Source organism: Mytilus galloprovincialis, chromosome 8 (assembly GCF_965363235.1).
Source record: "Mytilus galloprovincialis chromosome 8, xbMytGall1.hap1.1, whole genome shotgun sequence".
In the NCBI taxonomy this organism is placed as follows: domain Eukaryota; kingdom Metazoa; phylum Mollusca; class Bivalvia; order Mytilida; family Mytilidae; genus Mytilus; species Mytilus galloprovincialis.
Window position 1 is genome coordinate 24,890,079 of NC_134845.1, and position 22,674 is coordinate 24,912,752.

General features: G+C 31.5%; 1 protein-coding gene across 1 annotated transcript in view; it reads right to left on the bottom strand.

The window, feature by feature from the left end:
- The window catches only part of LOC143085385 (uncharacterized), a 129,796-nt gene that overhangs the window by 94,642 nt on the left and 12,480 nt on the right, over positions 1 to 22,674 (bottom strand). Inside the window, exons 2-3 of the mRNA XM_076261684.1 lie at positions 3,884 to 3,982; positions 468 to 544 (exon numbers count right to left, since the gene is read on the bottom strand). Coding sequence (XP_076117799.1) covers positions 468 to 544; positions 3,884 to 3,982 — 176 coding nt within the window. The remainder of the gene's footprint in view (positions 1 to 467; positions 545 to 3,883; positions 3,983 to 22,674) is intronic.

Sequence of the window (22,674 nt, forward strand, 5' to 3'; positions counted from 1 at the left end):
TGAAAATTACAGGGCAAACAGATCTTGACCTGATGAACAATTTTATCCCCCCCTTTCATGTCAGATTTGCTCTGAATGATTGAGTTTCAGAGAAATTAGCAAAAAACTGCATTTCATCCATATGTTCGATTTCATCATGGTTGGTGGGCAGGGTCATCGGACACATTTTTAAAACAAGAAACCCCAATAATGATTGTGGCCTAGTATGGTTTCAACTTGGCCCAGCAGTTTCAGAGGAGAACATTTTTGTATTATAAGTTAACAGACAATGATGATGGACGACAGACAACGGACACCAAGTGATGAGCTTAAAAATTGCCAAGCATTTCAATTTTCTCAATAATTCAAAGCTTTGCATACTGTTTAAACACTAGTATAGTTAGAAACCATACTTAAACCATTTAATGTCTTCTTTTTTGTTTTATTTGGTCTCCATTTAATGACATATAGATAAATTTTAAACAAACCTAATTCACAACCGTTTGAATTCCAGTATTTTTGGGTCCAGCCACTGTAACATTGATATTTAGTATGGATTTGTTCCCTGTAAAAAAAAAGATGCAGAAAAATACATAGATATTTATAATGGTACTAGAACACACCCATGATATCGCGGGTCCGTGACTGAAGTAAAGTGTATAACTATGTGTAAGCCTTATTTAAGCCTGGATTTTTAGTATTGGTATTGTCATCTGATATAGTTATGCTCATTATAAGATGCACAGTTTTCCATGCTTTCAAGATCTTTCTGTTTGAACCCGTCAACCTGGAACTTATCAATTATTGGTAATATTAATTATTTGGAAAACAAAAGGGCCTGTAATTGATTAATTTTTTAATCAACAGGATTGTCCTATACAAGTTATAAATAAAGTTGAATTCTTTGTTTCGCTGTTTTTACGTCATGCCGGCTAACAAATTGGAAACTACCTTTTTAGTATTTGTATTGTCATCTTATAAAGTCATGCTTATTAAAATGCTACAATAGGAAACAATGTGACAATGATTGAATTTAGTAGTATCAACCCCATAATTATGACCTGTGTATAAAGCAAATTCAAAATTCACCATTTAGTGGTGCACCTGTCAAATGCGGAACATACAGATAAGATAATAGGTAACAGGTGATTACACTATTGGTATGGGTATAGGATTCGACCCGGAACTTGTTAATTATTGGCAATATTAATTATATGGAAAACAAAAGGGTCTGGAGTGGTGTAATTTTTAATCAACACCATTGTCCTATATATAAGCTATATATAAAGTTGAATTTTTGGATTTATCGTTTTTACCCCATGACGGCTGATAAATTGGACCTCGTTATTTTAGTATTATAGATTCGTCCCTGTAAAAAAACAGATGCAGAAAAATATATTATGCACATAATAATGATATTAACTATGATAAACATTATGTACATAATAATGATATCAACTATGATAAACATTATGTACATAATAATGATATCAACTATGATATACATTATGTACATAATAATGATATTAAATATGATAAACATTATGTACATAATAATGATATTAACTACGATAAACATTATGTACATAATAATGATATCAACTATGATAAACATTATGTACATAATAATGATATCAACTATGATATACATTATGTACATAATAATGATATTAAATATGATAAACATTATGTACATAATAATGATATTAACTATGATATACATTATGTACATAATAATGATATCAACTATGATATACATTATGTACATAATAATGATATTAACTATGATAATCATTATGTATGTTCCGGACCATACGCGTATGGTCATGACCATATGCATATACTCATATGGTCCAACCATATGCGTACCATTAACGGGCTGGACCATATAAGTATTTTGACCATATTGGTATTTTTTTTCAAATATGCATTACAAACCTTTTCGATAATACAATGAATTATTAATTAAAAAAATAATGATGTTACATGACAATGTATCAATTTAAAGGCTACGTTAAAATAAAATTTTGATATCAAAGTTAATTTTCATCGCTTATTACATTCTTGCATGTAGGCTTATGGTGACATTTACCTCCCCATGGAAACATAACTATTTTCACATCTGCACGTCATGGTTGTGCACGATCCTTTTCACAATAACAACTTAGATAAAATGTGTTCCTTGTTAGTGACTTCTTGTGTAACAGTTTATTCAGAAATTTCTGGAACTTATCTTTTCGAATCGACATATTGCTATTCAGTAATAACAAATCGATAATGGACATCGGTATAAAATGTGTTTATTATAGTTTTGACTAGGTAGTAAAATTAACTATGTGAAACTTCTTATTTCTATTCAGTTAATCTCTTTATTATAATATAATAATGAAATGACCTATATGATGGCGTATTTTTAAGGAACGGTCATATCATATGAAGAGTTTAGAAGTATTCAAAGTAAACTGTAACAGAGTGTTAATTACCCCGACCATACGCGCGTATGATCAGACCATACACGTATGGTCCAAATACTCATATGGTCCGGAACATGTACATAATAATGATATTAACTATGATAAACATTATGTACATAATAATGATATCAACTATGATATACATTATGTACATAATAATGATATTAACTATGATATACATTATGTATATAATAATGATATTAACTATAATAAACATTATGTACATAATAATCAACTATGATAAACATTATGTACATAATAATGATATCAACTATGATATACATTATGTACATAATAATGATATTAACTATGATATACATTATGTACATAATAATGATATTAACTATGATATACATTATGTACATAATAATGATATTAAATATGATAAACATTATGTATATATATATACATAATAATGATATTAACTATGATTCATATCTGCAGTATCAGAAATAAATTATGGCAAGATAAATATTCTGGTCAATTCTTTAACACCATCAGTCAAACTACATAAAACTAATAATACATAGATGTATATACATGTATAAATATATATAAACTATTGACACAGCTAAAGGTTATGATGATAAGAGTTTTTTAAAACAATCTTGATTGCACAACTATACAGCCCTTGCACGGTCGGGACAGAGATTACTTGCTTCTATGTTGTTTTATAGCATTATACAAATGAGGGGCAGCCTTATAATCTCCATGGGATGTGCCAGTGCTAAAACAACTGCACACAACTCATCATAGACCTGTCATTACTTGTTGCTCTTAAACAAATTAAACTGACCTAATCACATAATTTTAACATTTAAATTAAGCAAAAATTTTGAAGTCAACCGACTATGACTGAGGATTGCAAATTCCATGCCCTAGATTAGTTATGTCGATGTGCATTTCATTCCAAATATTTGTATTGTATGGTTTACTACTTTTGGGACTAATTATATCAAAACTATAGAAATTTTTATCAGCTTTAAACTCAATTTTAAAATACAGGCAATATCATGTCCAGATAAGGGGTCTTGTGTTCTGTTTGACAGCTTCAGACATACTAATTAATTTTAACCTTTTTCAACTGGACCAAATCCCTAATTAATTTTATATTTCATGACCCAATTTTTTTTCAAGTGTAACTGCATCCCCTTACTTGCTATTTGAGGCATAAAACATTAAGAAATAAATTAAGAAGGGTCATGAAAAAATTTGCACATAATACACTGTTCACACTAGGCCGGTGACTAGGGACTATATAAATTTGTAGACAAAGAAATTTTAATTAAATTTCAAATTATTTTGCATGTTCAATGAACGGTTGAACCTTGATATAAAGCAAACAAACTCATAATGAAAATGCATCTCAAGACTGTACTTATCCTTTTCTATTGTTACAATGCGTTGAAATCACTGAATACAGTACTTACACATATTTTGTGCAGCGTCCCCAGCTCCAAAAAGAGCATGCATATTTGGTTTTCTTTGTTTCGGACCAATAAGTTGTCTGTACATTCACACCATTTGCACTGGAAAAAAAATCAAATAAATTATTTCAAAACATGATTCTCTGGTGTAAATTGATGTAATCAAATCAACACCTGGACAGTCTTTTCAATGGACCTCTTCACTTAAGAAATTATTCTTGCTTCCCATGCTCTATGCTCATTTTAACTTGCAATATCAATGTCATAATACTGCAGCATGAGCCAGATATTTTAGAAATATTGACAAATATAAATTTAGCCATTTTAAAATGAGCATAGAACATGGCATATGATAGAATAATTTCGATTCTAATAGTAATATTTTGAACTTTTGTACTTCAAAACGGACCTATAATACATGCTCGAAAGGCAGACATTTTGATTAGAAGAACCAACAACATTATAGAAAATCAACAGCTTAACAATAAAAAAATAAGAACAGAAAAATTTAAACTCACTTTATTATGTTTTTATTCAATTTTCTAGCAAGCAACACCAACAAAAATATCCGTTTCGATCTTCCAAGTTGTTCAAAATTCATCTGACCTTGCAATTTCAATTGTGACGTCAATCACTATTTTACCTATGAGGACGTTGTTCTTTTCATTGACATTGGCACATGCACCCTCTGTTTCTAGCGATAATTTTCCTATTTCTCCACGTACTGTGCTGAGGATTTTATCAGTCAGTAAGACCAAAGGAAAATTTTGTTTCATAGCGATAAATAGGATTATAGGTCCAAAATAAAATGGTGTTGGTGAATGGTTGATATAGATCTAATAATAATTGTCTAAAATAAAAAAAAGCCCATATAGTGTTAGCTTTTGAAACTTTCACTTGGAATAATTTTAATAGTTGTAGAAAGGGTTAAACATAAAAATAGATACCAGTTATAAAATTGTGTATAAAGGACAATATTTTTCAAAAATAGACTAAGGTTCAGCAAAATTCTGAGTATTGCTCACAAATTGCAGCTATCACTGTTAAAGTGTATTGTTGACTATCCAAAAAGAAAAAAAAATGCTCAAGGTCACCTGCTTATGATGAAGCACTGCTGTCCAAGTTAAAAAATATAAAATTCAATGAACATGATGAAGGTTCAAAAGAATATCAATGTTAAATTTTTACTTTAGAGTGTATCTTAATGTTAATGCAATACCTTAGACACTATAAAAATGAGAATGCAAAAAAAGGAAACTTTGTTAATCATTCAAATACTAAAAAATGAAGAAATTAATATGAAGATACAAATTTTTTGATTTTTTTTCTTTTCAACATTGAAATTTGATTTGTCTAAGTCTGCTTATAGAAAATGTGTACATCAATTATTATTTAAAATCATTATTTACAAAATCAACAAAAACTGTTAACCAACAAAAAAGAATGAATCTACAGTACAAAACAAATAGACTGCTTCAATCTATCCTATTTAAGGTTATATGTCATGTATAATAAACTCATCATAGATACCAGGACTAAATTTAGTATACGCCAGACTCACGTTTCGTCTACAAAAGACTCATCAGTGACGCTCGAATCCAAAAAAAGTTAAAAATGCCAAATAAAGTACGAAGTTGAAGAGCATTGAGGACCAAAATTCCTAAAAGTATGCGTTCTTGTAGTTGTTGATTTAGTATTGGAGATGTGGTATTTTTAGGTATTGATTGATATAAATCGGATTTACTTTTAAGAGTGTGCGTTATACACCCATGCTTTTAAATTAGTTGTTCACTTTACTTTTTGAAAGTAAAACATTTACAAATAGACACAAATTTAGAGGTGTGCTTCTCTGGAGGAGTGCCTAGATTGGCAGAAGTTATGAAATACATTGTTTAGCAAAACAAATGGTGCATATTACAGATTAACAAAGCAAATAAACACGTATTAATACTGATATTTCAATATTGAATTTCAGTGTGCTTATAATGTATATACATGTATATGGTAAAACGAACATGAATAAATGAGTTGATTGGAACTGTAATACACATAGTTATCTCATTCAAGCCTTAGATGTTGCTGTATCTCAGCCACATCTAAAGCAACCAATCAGAATCTATCGGAGATAAGTAATTATTTCAGGATTGAGTGTGTGTTGACTGAAACTAATAGCTCCGCACCGAGATATGGTGATGTGAAGCAAAAAAGGAAAAATTTATTATGAGGCCCAGGATTTGATGTTAACCCCTAAAATGGAAGAAAATATCTTTGAACACTGTTGAATAGACCATGCAATCAATGTCCGGTACAATCTACAGTTTACCTGTGAACAGGTAAAGTTAAGCTGACTGACAACTAATTAACCTTCACTCAGATTTATAATGAGAAGGTATTGTAGTAGGGTTTGCTTTGATAGTATTTATTCATCAAGTCACTTTTATGACCGGCAATGTCTGGCTGTTATCAAAAAGACCTAGTCAAAAAGACCGTAAAAAACTTCAAAAAAGTTTTGGTGAATTATGTTATAATGACTGTTTCTTGAAAAGTAGTTTCGTGCTTATCCCAGACGGACAATGTCCGCACAAATCTAATTTGTCCAGAATATATGACAGTTTTGGAAGCCATGATGATTGATGGTCATGTTGGTCGGACAACAGTGTCATTGGATACCCTTTTTTTTTCTTTTTTTTGTCTGCTTTCTAGATAACTTAAGAATAATTCAGCTTAAGTTTGCTTTAATTTGGTGAAATAGTACCAGAGAAGAATATCTTTTTAAAACATGATAAACAAAGTGTATAAGTCCTCAAATAAACTTACTTTGCTAAACATTTTTGTTGTTTACGGTTTATCTCTATAATATTTAAGAAAATAAACCAAAATTGCAAATTTTCCTATATATTAATTACCAATTAAGTGGCAGCAACCAAACAATGGGTTATTAGATTCAACTGAAAATTTCAGGGATGATTATGAACACTTTACCTCAGTCAGTTATGCTCTAAATGCTTTAGTTTTTTAGATATAGTCCAAAAACTGCATTTTACCCCTATGTTCTATATTTAGCCATGGCGGCCATGGTTATTTACTAAACAAAAAACACAAACTTTACTCTAGAAACCTGTAGGATCATTCAGTTTGGTTGCAATTGGTTCTGTAGTTTTAGATGAAAAGATGTTAATATAGTCACAGGACGATGAAGGGCGACAATGGACACTAAGTGATGGCAAAAGCTAATATTTCCTTCAGATAGGTGAGCTAAAATTACCTTTAAAGGTGTTTCATTATCAAGAGATTTTTAGAGACATTCTTGTAATTCATTATTAGTTAAGTGAAAGAAATAACTCCAGGTCAAGATATTACTATCAATTGTTAGAACAATATTGATACAAATTGCATGTCAATAAATATAAGATTTGTTTTTAACTTTTTGATTTCTTATGCAAATGTTTGAATAAATTGATGAATTAAAAACATATAGTATTATACATACGATAATAATAAATAAATAATTGAGGAATTCAAAATTTATTTCAACATGTTAAATGTTTTAATAGTCATGATAGTCATGATAGTATCAAATATAATGACAAAAATGATGTTTAAACATTTGATAAATAATATAAAAAAAGAACAGTCAGCATATCCAAGTTAAAGTGGAAGGCAGTTTCTTGGCAGTTTCTTAGCCTTCCCAGTTCACATATGTAGCAGTTTCTGTTGCTTGGCAGTTCATAACCTTCCAAAATCAACCAGTTTCTTCATATACAAAAATAAGAAGTTTTCCTAAACCTTTACAGTTATTCTGGCAGTTTAAAGCAGTTCCTTAGCTTAATGGCAGTTATTTTTGCAAAATATTTAAATTAGGTACTAAAAACTGCTTTCAGTTCATGAATATTCATACTAAACTGCTTCTAGTTGATTTATATTCATATAAAACTGGAAAATGACTGCTAAGGAAAATGAAAATATGGTCTTATGCATTACTCATACTAGTAGCTGTTTAAAAAGTAACAATAACATGGAATAATCAAAGAGCTGAATAGCTCTGAGGTGAAAGACGGCCCTTGTTTCTATTTAAATTTTTTTTTTGGAAAGGGGGGGGGGGGGTATCTTTTGATAGTCTTCATATAAAGAATGATAAAAGAGAACAGCTAGAACATGCAGAAAGGTTGACAATATTGAAATCAATTGTTGTTTATGTAATTTCATTTCCTTAGTTTAGGATTCAATTTGGACCAATGGAGGAGATCTGCATCTTCTAAATCTAAATATTTGATTAAAGTTGATAGTTAATTATCTAAAATTCAACTGAATTCTGTCATTTCACAACAACTACAATATTTTTTGAAATCTTGATTGTTTACCACTTAACTGCAGGCTAGGGCCATTTTCCATTTTTTGTGACAGTACTCTTGGATTTTTAATTTTTTTCTTAAGAAAGTGTGGACTGAAAAATCTATTCAGTTTTAAATTTCCATTGATAAAGTTCCCAGTTACAACTCTCATCACAGGGAAACAGGTACTAATAAAAAAACAATATGATTGATGTAAACTGTGTGAAGCTTGTTTTCAAATCCTAAATTTGAAATATTTGTAAAATTTCATGAATAAATAGGTTGAAACTACAAAATGCAACATTTTTAATTTTTTGTTTACCATTACAATGATTATGTTGGTACACAAAAATTTAGTTTTAATGGAAGACTACTAATCCAATGAAATGTCACATTTTAACTGTTTAAATACATTAACTTTTATTTTAGTGGATAATTACTCATCAGTTGAGGTGCTCCTGAATTGGAGGAAGATTCTCAAAACAGAATTTTTACAGAAAAAAATCAATAAAATCGTTTCTCTCCCCTATCTCATGTAACCCCACGATCTTTGTTTACTTTGAAAGTTGCTGACCTACAAATTAAAGTATTGCATGTTGATGTTTGAATCATCTACAGCAAACAATATTATGTTTAGATTTAGCAAATACCAATTTGTAATTAGTGCACAATCTCTGGGATTGATTTAAATAACCAGTGAAGGATATCCCTGCTTCTGCATAGTGTGGCATTCCAAGAATGACGTCACTATAAAATACAATGTAGGTTGGATATATTTAGAATATCTCGTCATACTGATTTTTCCGGATTGTAAAAGAAACGTAAATAGTGTAAAGGAGAGCTCAAGATACGATAATTTCGTCAGAAACAGACGGGAAATGTGTAAAAAAGTGTTTAAAGTCAAACTATTCATTTCTGGGTCTCCTTCTCTTCAATCTAAGTAAGTTTTGTTGGGGGGTTTTCCACACTATAAAAACAAAATGAATGATGTGAGGGAATGTCACTCTGGTCAACCCCATAGGGGATTGACGGCTTGAAGCCGTCTTTCCCCAATTAAAAACAAAAATATATCTTCTATGTTATCAAAGTTCATGGTTAATATGTTAAGCTTTTGTGTATTACAATCAAATATTGATGTCAGAGGTGCTACATGTAATTTTATAGTTATCATTTCCTTGTAGGCAGTTATTTTAAACTAACTAAATCAAAACTGCTTTGTACTGCCCCAAAACAGCTAAAAATTCAAGATATTGCTATAAAACTGCCAATGAACTGCAATAAAAAGGCAGTTCACTTTGACTTAAATTTAATTAATTAACTAAGCTAGCTCAAAGCTAGTGCATACTAGATGTAGGTAAAATAAAATTCATACCTTGCATCAAAAAATGTTAAAATGGTTTTCAAGGAACATGTATTATAGTCTCATGTATGTAATAAACTTACAATAAACTCAATCTATCTAACTACTTCACCAAAAATAATAATATGGTTATGAGATGTGGCATCATGTGGGAAAACCAGTGTTCTCCTAAATTAATAGAGGATGGATTTACAGAAGATAACTGGTAACTACAACAACAGCAAACTACAACAACAGCAAACTACATGTCACATGATGTGACATATATATTCTGTTGGTACAGGTAAATGATTCAAATTCTTCAATTATTGGCGGAGACATATAATACAATGTATTATATGTCTCTAGCTGTTACTGGTAATATAAATTACAAGGAATACAAATAACCAGAGGCTCCAAGAGCCTGAATCGCTCACCTGATTTTTAGGAGAAGATTTTAATGTTAGCAAACTTGATGAACAAACTGTGTAAAATTGTCTTTTAAAGGCAATAACTCCTTAAGGGGGCAATTGACAATTTTGGTCATTTCACGTTTGTGTAGATCTTACTTTGCTGAATATTATTGCTGCTTACAGTTTATATCTATCTATAATAATATTCAAGATAATAACAAAAAACTGCAAAATTTCCTTAAAACTACCAATTTAGTGACAGCAAATCAACAATGGGTTGTTTGATTTCTTCTGAAAATTTCAGGGCTGATAGATCTAGACCAATTCACCAATTTTACCCCCTGTTAGATTTGCTCTAAAAGCTTTAGGTTTTGTGATATAAGCCAAAGACTGCATTTACCCCTATGTTCTATTTTTAGCCATGGCGCCCATGTTTGTCAATGGATCAAAACTTTGAATACACTTTATAAACAAGATACCCTAAGGAACATTTAGTTAAAGTTTGAAGGTATTTGGTCCTGTAGTTTCAGAGGAGAAGATTTTTAAATAGTTTATGAAACACCTTCCCCTTGGCGGATCCAGAGGGGGGGGGGGTCCGTTTTTTTTTGGACAATCAATGCATTTGAATGGTTTGAACCCCCCTTTATCCTGGGTTGGGAACCCCCCTTTTTAAAATGGCTGGATCCGCCCCTGCTTCCAGACCCTCATGAGATCTACAAAATATATAGAAGCAGAGACTAAATAAAGTTGATGTCAGCAACTTACATTGTATGTTCACTGTACGATGTTTAACAATGGACAAACATATCAAATATTTGTACCTAATAACAAGCTTAAAAGGTCTATACATGACAAAATGAAATTTAAAATAGATTTAGCATAATAAAAACCTGCAGAATGTTGTATGACAATTTAATTTATTACATGTAGGAAGTAAAGTTTAAAAGTAAGACAAATAGATGTTGTATAATAGGCTTCAAATTTCTTTCCGACTCAAAAATATTTTTTTTTTTTTAAATTTAGTATGCCAAAGAGGAAAAGATGTTGTAAGTTAACAAAAGGAGTTAAAAAGAAAAGTAATACTCGACCAAGGACAGCTGTTGGTACCATTATGGAGGAGATATCTGTTGCCGTTTCAATCCACACTGAAGATGAAAAGGATCATCCAACTACATGAACTATGACACATCTCTGGTCGAGTTTGTACGTTCTGAGGAAATTCTATTTCTATCACTAACACTCAGACCACACTTATGCATCAAAAGAACAGCCATTTGAGAATGAAAAAATATGTACCCTTGAATTTGATCATCATGCTGAGGTTTTTCTAGCACCAATGGAAGGCACAGAGCAACCAATTACACAAGAAATTGAGACATTTGCAGTGAATGAGGCACACAATGAACATGAGGAACCTTGCCTTTCTCCCTTTCAGACTTTATTACAAGTTAGTATCAATGATACATGTATCCTTAGCTGTACAGATACCGAAATTTGTATAGTTAAACTGTACCATTTCAGTTGCAAGGAAATGAGCATAAAACTCTCAGTTATCGTTGACAGTAACATTATACATGTTATAAATGAATGTTTGATAATAAAAATATCATTTATACCTGGAAAGATTTTTGTTTTTTGTCTTATATCTTGGTTTAATTATTGAAAAAGAATGGAATCATATGTAGTGATAGTCTAGATATATTGTATACATAAATACATGTTAGTCTAGATATCTTGTATACATAAATACATGTTCTGATTCTCAATCTGACTGGTCCTTTTCATTTCAGAATACTGGGATGTATGTCGGTGTTTTTTTACAGATGTAATTTGGTTTATCCAAAAGCCACACCAAATCAATTGGTTTAAAGCTTTATAGATATGCTTACTGTAGGAAAAAAAACATAACAAAAAAAAAACAAACAAGAACATAAAATTGTACGGATTGTGATAATGGTGAAATCTATTATCATGCCTTTATTATGTTTGTGCCTTTCCAAAGTAAGGAGCCTGTAATTCACTTGTGGTTTGTTGCTGTATATCATATTTGGATTGTTTTGTTATTATTTTGAACATAAATTGGGCCGTTTAAGTTTTCTTTTTGAATTGTTAAACCTTTTTCATAAATAGACCTTGTATAGTTGACAGTGCAGTATGAATTTTACTCATTGCTAAGAGCCTTATGGTTACCTAAAGTTGTTAATGTCTGTATCATTTGGTTTCTTGTGGAGAGTTAAATATTATATTGCATATATACTGAACAGAAAAGAAATGTCATACACTGGCACATCAATATATACAAAAAATGAAATATTTGCCACTGGACGTTAGGCAACCATCAATTAAATCAGCCTGATCAACAACAAAGGTAGACACATTTTCGTGCAGTTTGAATAAAGTAAAAGAAAAAAGTTTTAACAAACAAATCAGGTCAAATAGTTGTAAAATCTATTTACACATGTGCATGTCTGTTTCAAAACTAAAAGGAGATTTTAACTAGTCCAAAAGTCAAAAAAGAAGGGAAACATGTACATTTCGAAACATTTAGATATCAATATGACATTTAAACTGGTGTATGCTTTGAAGTCAAAATGCCAAGTTAACAGAAGTATAACATAGTAAAATGTTTCTTCTTACAAAAATTGTTACATGAAAAGGCAGCAATACCTGCTGCTGTGAGTTTTTATCGTATATTTAGCAGTTCCTTACACTTAAAATATGGTTTAATCTCTTTATATTCGAGGTCAAAAGTGAGACTTATATTGCCATTTTCTATTAAGTGATCATTAAATGTAAGTCCTAAATACACAATCCGTGAAAAGGAGAAACCATAAATTTACCGACAATCATAAAAAAAAAAAAAAAAAAATCAATGCAATCTCATAATGTAAATTTCGGAAAACACACTTAGAAAACAATTTACCGACAATCGAAAAAAAAAAACTCAATACAAGCCCAATTAATAATGAACACAAAAAGTAATCATTTTTTTATGATCTATACAAATTATGAATATAAGACAAAGTAGATCATGATTAACGGTAAATAAACAAACAAATTAATTTTTTTTTATACATTTGTTAATTTTATATTTTGTAAATAGTATTTTCGGAAAGAGTGTGGACACCTGTGGTGTAACAACTTCTTGTGTACCAGGTGTAAAAAAAAACTCTTTTTAACAGGATGTGATTTACCTGACCATCGAATAATTCAAGCCTAATATACATGTCACACTGTGAAATTATGTCTCCGAGACAGGTGTTTATTTAATAGAAACCCATTATGAAACAATCAAATAAAATGAACTCTGATACAATTTATTAAGTGTTAATTATTTAATATGGTTTGTTTTTAATTCAATATCAAATTATGTCTCTTTTTCAATAATACAAATAATACAAATCAAAATTAAAATGACATTGAAATAATTAATTATGTATGAACTCAAATTATTTAATTGATTATGTTAAATTTAACACTGAAACAGTTAATTTATGCTTAAACATTCACCCTAACTTCGAGTACTTTTAATACTTTGATAAAGGCTCTTTTACCCAAAGAGATCTCGCAAGGTTAAATCTGGCCGCGTGATATTACTGGATTTCGCCGAGTTGCCAATCTCTTGTATTATATGTCTCTGATTATATATAAAGTTAAACTCTTCGATTTGTTGTTATTTTGGCTAACCTCGTTATTTTAGAAGTACATATACATGTATACTCAAGGATTTGTATATAGTGTCACTACAAATCCTCAGAGGCGGATTTAGGGGGGGGCAGGGGGCCCGGGCCCCCCCTTTTTGGGAAAAAAATTGGTTGCTTATATAGGGAATCATTGAAGCGTGACTGGAGCGGGCCCCCTCTTAGGTCAGTCAGTGGGCCCCCACTTATGAAAATTTCTGGATCTGCCACTGATCCTTGATATACTATGAGGGTCTGGATGGGGGGGGTCTGTTATTCTGTACACATTTAATTTTCACCCCTTTCTCTAATCTTCAAAAAATTAACCACTTTTTTCTCTAATCTTCAAAAAATTAGACCACAGATTTCTCTAATCTTCATTTTTTTTGCCCGTTATTCTCTAATCTTCACTTTTTTAAGGGCATTATTCTTTAATCATTTAACCCCATCCAAAACCCTCATACTATAGTTCTATCAGAGACATAATTATACGAGGGTGGTAAAGGGGGGTGCTTGCACGAAAAAAACGTGAAATAAGACAAAATTTCACGTTGAACGTGAAATAATTTCTGTAATGAACGTTGCACGAAAAATAAATACTTTTATTTGAACCTTTTGTGACTGAGTCACTGTCTTCTTGTATATATTAACTCTTTGTTTTACTTGATATTCCCGATTTAGTATACACATTTATGATATAATTGGTTTACCTGTAAGATACCTGTACCTGTAAGATTGTTGTGGGGCTCATATGGAAGGATCCTATCCTTTTTAGCCCACCATATTTTGGTACACTTTCAAAACTGATACAATCATCAATCCTGCATGATTTGGTGCAATATTTCACACAATTAAAAAGTTATATAGAAAACTATTTGTGTCCTCATCAATTTCTTAACTGATACATGACTGACTCCCAATGACGGTCTATACTAATTTTAAAGGCTTCCACAGTTTTTGATGAAATAACTTCAACTGGTAGGTTATTCCAATCATTAATAATTCGTTGTGAGAAATGTCTTAATCGAAAAGAAGTGTTACATCTAGGTTTTGCTAATTTCCAATTATGCCAGCGGGTATTTGTACTGATGACAGTAAAAAATCTTTCATAAGATATATCTTCGAATCCTTTTAATATTTTGAAAGCTTGTATCATATCACCTCTTCGCCTTCTGTGAGTTAGGGAAGGTAGTTTATAGTACTTTTAATCTGTCTTCATAGCTTAAATGTCGTATATCAGGAATTAATTTAGTTGCTCTCATCTGCACTTTTTCTACAGCATTAATATCTTTCTTTAAATGCGGATACCATATTGTATTTCCATATTCCATGTGTGGTCGTACCAACGCAACGTATAGTCTTAAAAATGTATATTGATCTTTAAAGATAAAAGTTCGGTTAATCAGCCCAAGTATACTATTGGCTTTATTTATTTTACTTGATATATGTTGAGAAAATTTAAGATCATTTTGAAAAATAATTCCAAGATCCTTTTCTTGTTCATCTTTAATGATATCAATATTGTTCATGGTATAAACATTTTCAGGATTATTTCTTCCATAATGGATTTGTTTACATTTGTTCACATTAAATTTCATGTCCCATAACTTGGACCAATCGTAGAGGGCATCTAGATCATTCTGTAAGACATCAGATTTAGAAGTAGGTGCATAAATTTTAGTATCGTCTGCGAAAATTTTTACTATAGACTCCACAACATCTGGTAAATCATTTATGAATATAATGAAAAGAACAGGTCCAAGTACACTGCCTTGGGGCACTCCACTAGTTAATTACATTTTGCCATTCAGATTTTTCCCCTTTCACCGCAACTTGTTGTCGACGTCCAGGTTTACGGCTTTTAAAAAAGTATTTCTTGACGATCCCTGCCAAGTGTTTGAATTTTATTTGAAAAATACCGAGCACGCAAAATAAGACTGAAAATCACGATGCACGTAAATTTAAATAAGCAGAACACGTTGAACGAGGCACCCTTCTTGCACGACTGAACGTCAAATAAAAAAGTAAAAACACGTTGAACGTGAAATAAAAAACGGCGATCACGTTGCACGAAAATAACCCTTTACCACCCTCTTATACCCTTATACTTGTATGATATATGACAAGCTGTATTTAATGACATAGACCCACATCAGTTATTGGTGGAGTGGACTATTAATTCAGAATATCCAATCTCGGCATGTATCCTTTGACCTTCTTTCAACTCGCACGAGCTTACATCTGTAAAGGGGAGAGGAACGAATACGAATACGATTTTTTACGTACCAATCTTGAGCTATAGCTAATCAAACAAGCATTAGCCTTTCAAAAAAGGCTAGTCGACTCTTAGCTGATGAAAATGGAAAGTGATCTCGCTTTGTAGATTACTTCATGACATTTACTAGAATAGCCACGTGCATCAATCAACAAATTTTACCACACACGTAAGGTCACACGTTATGAAGTAGTATATATCGTTTAACGTTGTTCTTTACGAAACTCCAGAAGATTCGACTATTTATAGATAAAGGTTACCTGTGTACCAATATCATAAATATGCATGATTAATGACCAGGCAAAATCTAATTGCTAAAATAGAGAGGACAAATCCGATACTCTACGGGATTGAAGGACATTTACTAGGTTTGTATTGTCCTAACCAATCAATAAACTTTGATTATTCACGTCTCGTAATATCTTCCAATCAGGTAGCAAGACAAATTCACGCACTGACTGTCCATCGTTCAATTCTTAATATCGACTCCTAGGAGTCGATAATGACATATGATATTACAATATCAAGCTCAATAAATAAGTATAAGGATTATAGTGAATAAAGCTACATTTAAATAAAAACATGACCTACACATTTAAAGGCAGGGCCGTAACTACATTGAGGCAAATGAGGCAAATGCCTCATGTAAAAAATTTAAAAAAAAATGAAACAAAAGGTTGTTTTCATATCAAATTGTTTTCACGGAAAGTGTCTTGCAAGAAGCAAGTTCTCTTCACTCTCTGGTGTATCCCCTGGATGTTTTTCGTTATCCATATTTCTATTTTCCTTTTAGTTTTCAGAGTTGATGGTCTATTGTTTGTACCAAGTTCTGTGTTCCGGGTTTGTCTTTTGTTCATTTATTGTCCTACTTTAAGACTATAGTCTGAGCGTTGATTTTCATTTGTAAACGTGGTTTTGCAATGTTGCATGTCCACCGATGTCCAGAATTGTGCGAGAAATATATTTTAAGAACATGCGATGCTACTCAGTGGACACAAAAAAAAAATGGTCCTTTCTGCATGGATAATTGAAATTGATATCAAAGAATACAAAACAGTTTGTTTCAGTGTAAATAAAACTAGATAGCTGACATGGTTTGAATTAAAGTAAGGTCACATATTTCCCGGTATCAAATGATTTGAAGAAAAAAAAACAAGGTATTGCCATATATGACATTTTACATTGAAAGGTTAAACTTGCATTAAGCCGTGTTGAGACCCTTTAACAGATAATAAAGCAGTATGGGGACATAATCGCACACAAAGTCAATGCATAGAAAAAATACAAATGATCAATGGTCAAAGTTTATGTTCCTGCTTTTTATCTTTATAGTTGCCGGATGGTCTTCAACAATACTTTTAAAGAATCATAAATACCGTAAAAGATCGTAAAATAAGGTGAAGATGGTCCCTAGTGTGGACTTAAGCAGTACTAGTACTTAAAGTATAATACTGCAATGTCACTATATTTAAATCTAGTCACCAAAGTCTAATCACAATACAAGACAAGAACAGACAGACAGATACGGTATTAATAATTATGAGAATTATGATTTTTTGCTTTATCCTAAATATCGGTCTTTCAATGTTGTCTCTAATACCTAAAAGTCTTAAATTACAATGAATCTTTGTTTTTGCTTTGGGCATCTGATTGTCGAAAAAAATATTTAAAAATTAATTAAGCCGTTTCAATGCAAGAAAGAGTCTTGGAAAAGCTCAAAATGCACGATTTTGCGTTATTTATCTCAGAGCTTCTTGGGGCCTTAAGCGGCCCCAAGACCCTTCGTCCAAAAATTTTGCCGAATATATTTTGCCTCACTATTAAAAGAGGCTAGTTACGGCCCTGAAAGGGGGTGTCATCAAGTTTTAAAGTAACATATGTACACAAAGGTTCACTCCTGCATGGTCGGGATGGAAATTTCAGGGACTGAATTTTCGGCTCTCCCTTTAACATAAACTTTTTTAAAATAATTACAATGGCACTGATGAAACATAAACGTGTTTCGGTCTGTATATTTACGGGTACGTTTAGAATCATATCTAGGCTTTTATACGCATGTGTTTTTTTTTTAAATTATTTATATCTACCCGTCTGCATGTCTTTAGTTAACTTTTAAAAGCATAAAGCATCAAGCTGAAAAATTTTTTTAAAGTCGGTTATACATATAACAATACAAGCCGTAACTAGGCATCAGTTTATCAGTCAAACAGTTTATAAGATAAAATATAACAACATGAGTTTCATGATATTATGGGGAAGTCTCAAAATTTGTCGATAAAAAGAATCAAAAGAGACCGGCATGCCACTACTTCTTACTACTATCATGCAGTGGCAGTGCAGGTCATATTAAAATCTTCATAACTCGCACCTATATAAGCTATATATAGCTTGTTTCCGAATCCTATTATTATTGTGTCTTGTATGATGATATATTAATTTGTATTGATGATGAATAAATATGTTTAAAGGCTATAACTCGCACCTAGACCTAGACCATCGACAGATATCAGAAATCTTCTGATTAGGTAAAAGGTTGCCTTAATGTGGTACATTGTATTCAAGAAACATTGTTATCATCATCATCAAGTTTCTTGAAAGTTCAATGCAGGAAGAATAACTTTATTTTTTTTATGTATGAATGTAAACTGTATATATGTAGGGCTGTTATATTTGTGACTGTTTTGAATTAAGGAGATCAGGTATGAACACTGACACTAAGTCAAGTAAATAATTTGAGAATAAATACATATACATGTATAATGTAATTTTATTATTCTTTTATTCACAATATATATGTGGTTTTTAGCTTGATTCTGACCAATGCCTATATTCCAAATATATATGTATATGCCTCTATTATTGTTGTTGTTACCAATTATGTAAATCAATTGTATCTGATTTTATGCCCTTTATGGGCCCTGTAATTTGGGAAATAAAAATATTCCATTCTATTCTATTCTATTCTATGTAGGGAATTTAAAAACATCGTAGACGATCAGTGGTGGATCCAACTATTTTGAAAAGGGGGTTCAAATGATATGTCCCCATTCAAATGCAAATAAAAGCGGGTTCCAACCTCCGGAACCCCTCCCCTTGGTAATAATTATAAAAATGATAATGATAATAAATTCATTAATTAAAGAGGGTAATTCATTTAGAACTAGTCTAATTTCCATTGAGGCCCACAAACAAAATACATGTATATAAAATTGAGAATGGAAATGGCCGGGAATGTGTCAAAGAGACAACAATCCGACCATAGAAAATAACAACAGCAGAAGGTCACCAACAGGTCTTCAATGTAGCGAGAAATTCCCGCACCCGGAGGCGTCCCTCAGCTGGCCCCTAAACAAATATATACTAGTTCGGTGATAATGAACGCCATACTAATTTCCAAATTGTACACAAGAAACTAAAATTAAAATATATAGAATTTTAGCACACAATTCCCTTTCTCTATAAAATATGTCACTTGCACGTAAAAGTGGCGAGATATTATTGAATGTTTATATATAGCTCTGACAAAAAAATATAATGCAAATCGCCCAAAACAGGACATACATAATATATAAATGAGCTTTATTCTCACAAAACTACATGTCATAGCAACAGAGAAAATATATAGCTACATATGTATATCTAACTAAAACATGCAACTGTGTGAAAAAAACGTAACTTAACATTGAGGACCCACTTTCGCCTGTATTATTTTCTATAAACGGTTTAACTTACATACTTTTTTGTCTAAAATGATAACATTGTATGAATTTAATAAACCATTAGATGAACTTGAATTTTTACAGCAACATTCTGGTAAAAATTTCGTTCTCTCTAGATCCAAAGACTTACAAGTCATTATGTAAATTTCAACATCTAAATTTGCCGTACACAAATAATAAATTATATGGGCGTTTTTCAATAAAAGCGTAACTTTCAGACCTAAAAAAAATGGAAAATCAATTTGTCTAAAATTTAATTTCAAGAGTTATTTTGAATACCTCTATTATAGACCTGTTTGTAAACAAAAAGTGCATTCTTAAATATTCTTTAAAATGATATTATTTTCATAATTTGTGTACTGTTTCGTAGGGCCGGACTTTTGTCCCCTACGAAACTTCTTCTAAACACACATATGTTTTGCAATTTTAAATGTTTCCTATAGACATTCCAGTTTGATTACTTTAAATACTAGAAAAATCTCATTTTTTCTGAATTGGAAAAGCATTGTTATTGTTAAAGATTAGACAGTACTTCACATATGAAGGTATAACTCATGTTACGTAGTGGACATTTTGATGCGTTACGTAGTGGACAAAACCGTTTCGTAGTGGACAAAAAGTTTCGTAGTTGACATCAACCCTATTATATGTTAATAAAAACATAATAAAAATTACATGAAACTTACCCTTGTTATTTGTTTTGCACGAAAATAATTGAAAAAAGATTAAAAAAAGACTGCATGGTAGTGGTAGTGTCCACTACGAAACGTTTTTCTCCCATACTTGTTTCGTAGGGGACCGTTTCGTAGGGGACATATTCGCACGTTTTATTTTTTTCCCCACAATCCCTATGTTGCAATAGTAACAAGACTGATTGTATTCATCAAAGCATTTATTAAGCTGTACACTGATATTTTTTTCATAATTTTAAAACCAGATACTGAAGGAGATTTGACCCGTTTCGCAGTGGACATTAACAAAAATACGGTAATTCAATTCAATATTTTATCTACGTCTCACCTTATGTATAAAATTACATTATACATTTATAAAAGATACATTTTGTATACATAATAATAAAATTAAGAATGGAAATGGGGAATGTGCCAAAGAGACAACAACCCGACCATAGAAAAAAACAACAGCAGAAGGTCACCAACAGGTCTTTTATGTAGCGAAAAATTCCCGCACCCGGAGGCGTCCTTCAGCTGGCCCCTAAACAAATATATACTAGTTCAGTGATAATGAACGCCATACTAATTTCCAAATTGTACACAAGAAACTAAAATTAAAATAATACAAGACTAACAAAGGCCAGAGGCTCCTGACTTGGGACAGGCGCAAAAATGCGGCAAGGTTAAACATGTTTGTGAGATCTCAACCCTCCCCCTATACCTCTAGCCAATGTAGAAAAGTAAACGCATAACAATACGCACATTAAAATTCAGTTCAAGAGAAGTCCGAGTCTGATGTCAGAAGATGTAACCAAAGAAAATAAACAAAATGACAATAATACATAAATAACAACAGACTACTAGCAGTTAACTGACAGCTCCAGACTTCAATTAAACTGACTGAAAGATTATGATTTCATCATATGAACATCAGGCACAATCCTTCCCGTTAGGGGTTTAGTATCATACCATCATAACATATATGAGAAGAACATAACCCGTGTCATGCCAACAACTGGTTTTTGAATAAACGTGTTTAGTTCCGATGCAAAGACCCTATAAGTGAATCAATATTAACGCCAAAATATGCAATCTTTAATGACATGACAACAGTATCGTAAATATATCCCTTCTTAATAAGTCTATTCAAAGGTTTTGTTAGTTTTTGCCAATCTGTACAGATTTATGAGAGACGATAATCACTTAAAAGAATATGTATATGTGCATAATAAATATTAAACCTGAATGGTAAAATTATACAACAAAAGTATTTAATTATTATTTACAATATAAAACTTCTCGGCGTCGTTTAAGAATAAAATTACAGGTTTTGGCACATAATCTTATAATATCTTGATTCGAAAATAAAAATACCATTTTCTGACAATCTGTAAAACAATTAAAATGTTCATCAATTTTAAGAGACTCAGTAAAAAGAACTTGTCTAAGATCATTATAAACAGGACAATGTAAAATAACATGATATTCATCTTCGACAGTATTAAAACAATTAAAACAACATCTCTCTTCCAGCGGCAAATTTTCATACCTCCCAGTTTCCAGTCTAATAGGAGCCACCCCACATCTAAATTTTGCAAAGGCGCTTCTTTCACAAAAAAGGCATTAACAGTTTGCAGTAGTTTTCTACAACATACTCCTGCTTAAAATTATTATAGGTTCTCAATTTATTACGCCCATTTCCCCGTCTGGAAGAGGATGAACTAACAATACTTTTCCATTCTTCAATATAAATATCAAACATTCTTGACATGACTGTATCAATAAACATATTTTTATTAATATTAGTGTTTGTATTACAAAAGTCAACCAATTCAAGTTCCGTGAAATGTTTTTTAACAATGAAATTCCAATTTTTCACAATTCTATGTTTCAGACTGACCTCATCTGCCCATATGAATATTTTCCTATTAATACGATCTCACTGGCTCCATATTTACTAATCTGTGCCAGTGTCTTGCAATTACTTTCCATTGAGTAAGGTAAATTGGAATCCACCCGATGTCTCCCATAATAGCTGGTTTAGGTGTATATTTACCAACACCAAGGAAGAACCTACACGCTCTCATTTGAATCGCATTAATAAATGAGAAATTCTTGCATCCCCAAATCGTGGCACCATATTCAACAATAGGACTTACAAGTGCATCAAATAGTTTTTTATAGACGTCATATGACATGCCACCAATAGCTTTACACTTAGCTATAACCAGACCTAGAGCTCTGTTTGCTGACCTAGCAACTGCTTTTGCAGTAATACTAAAGTCTAAAAACTCATTCAAAACAAGGCCTAAATAAGCATATTCGCTGCTAGTAGCAATATTCATATCCCCACACTTAAAGAC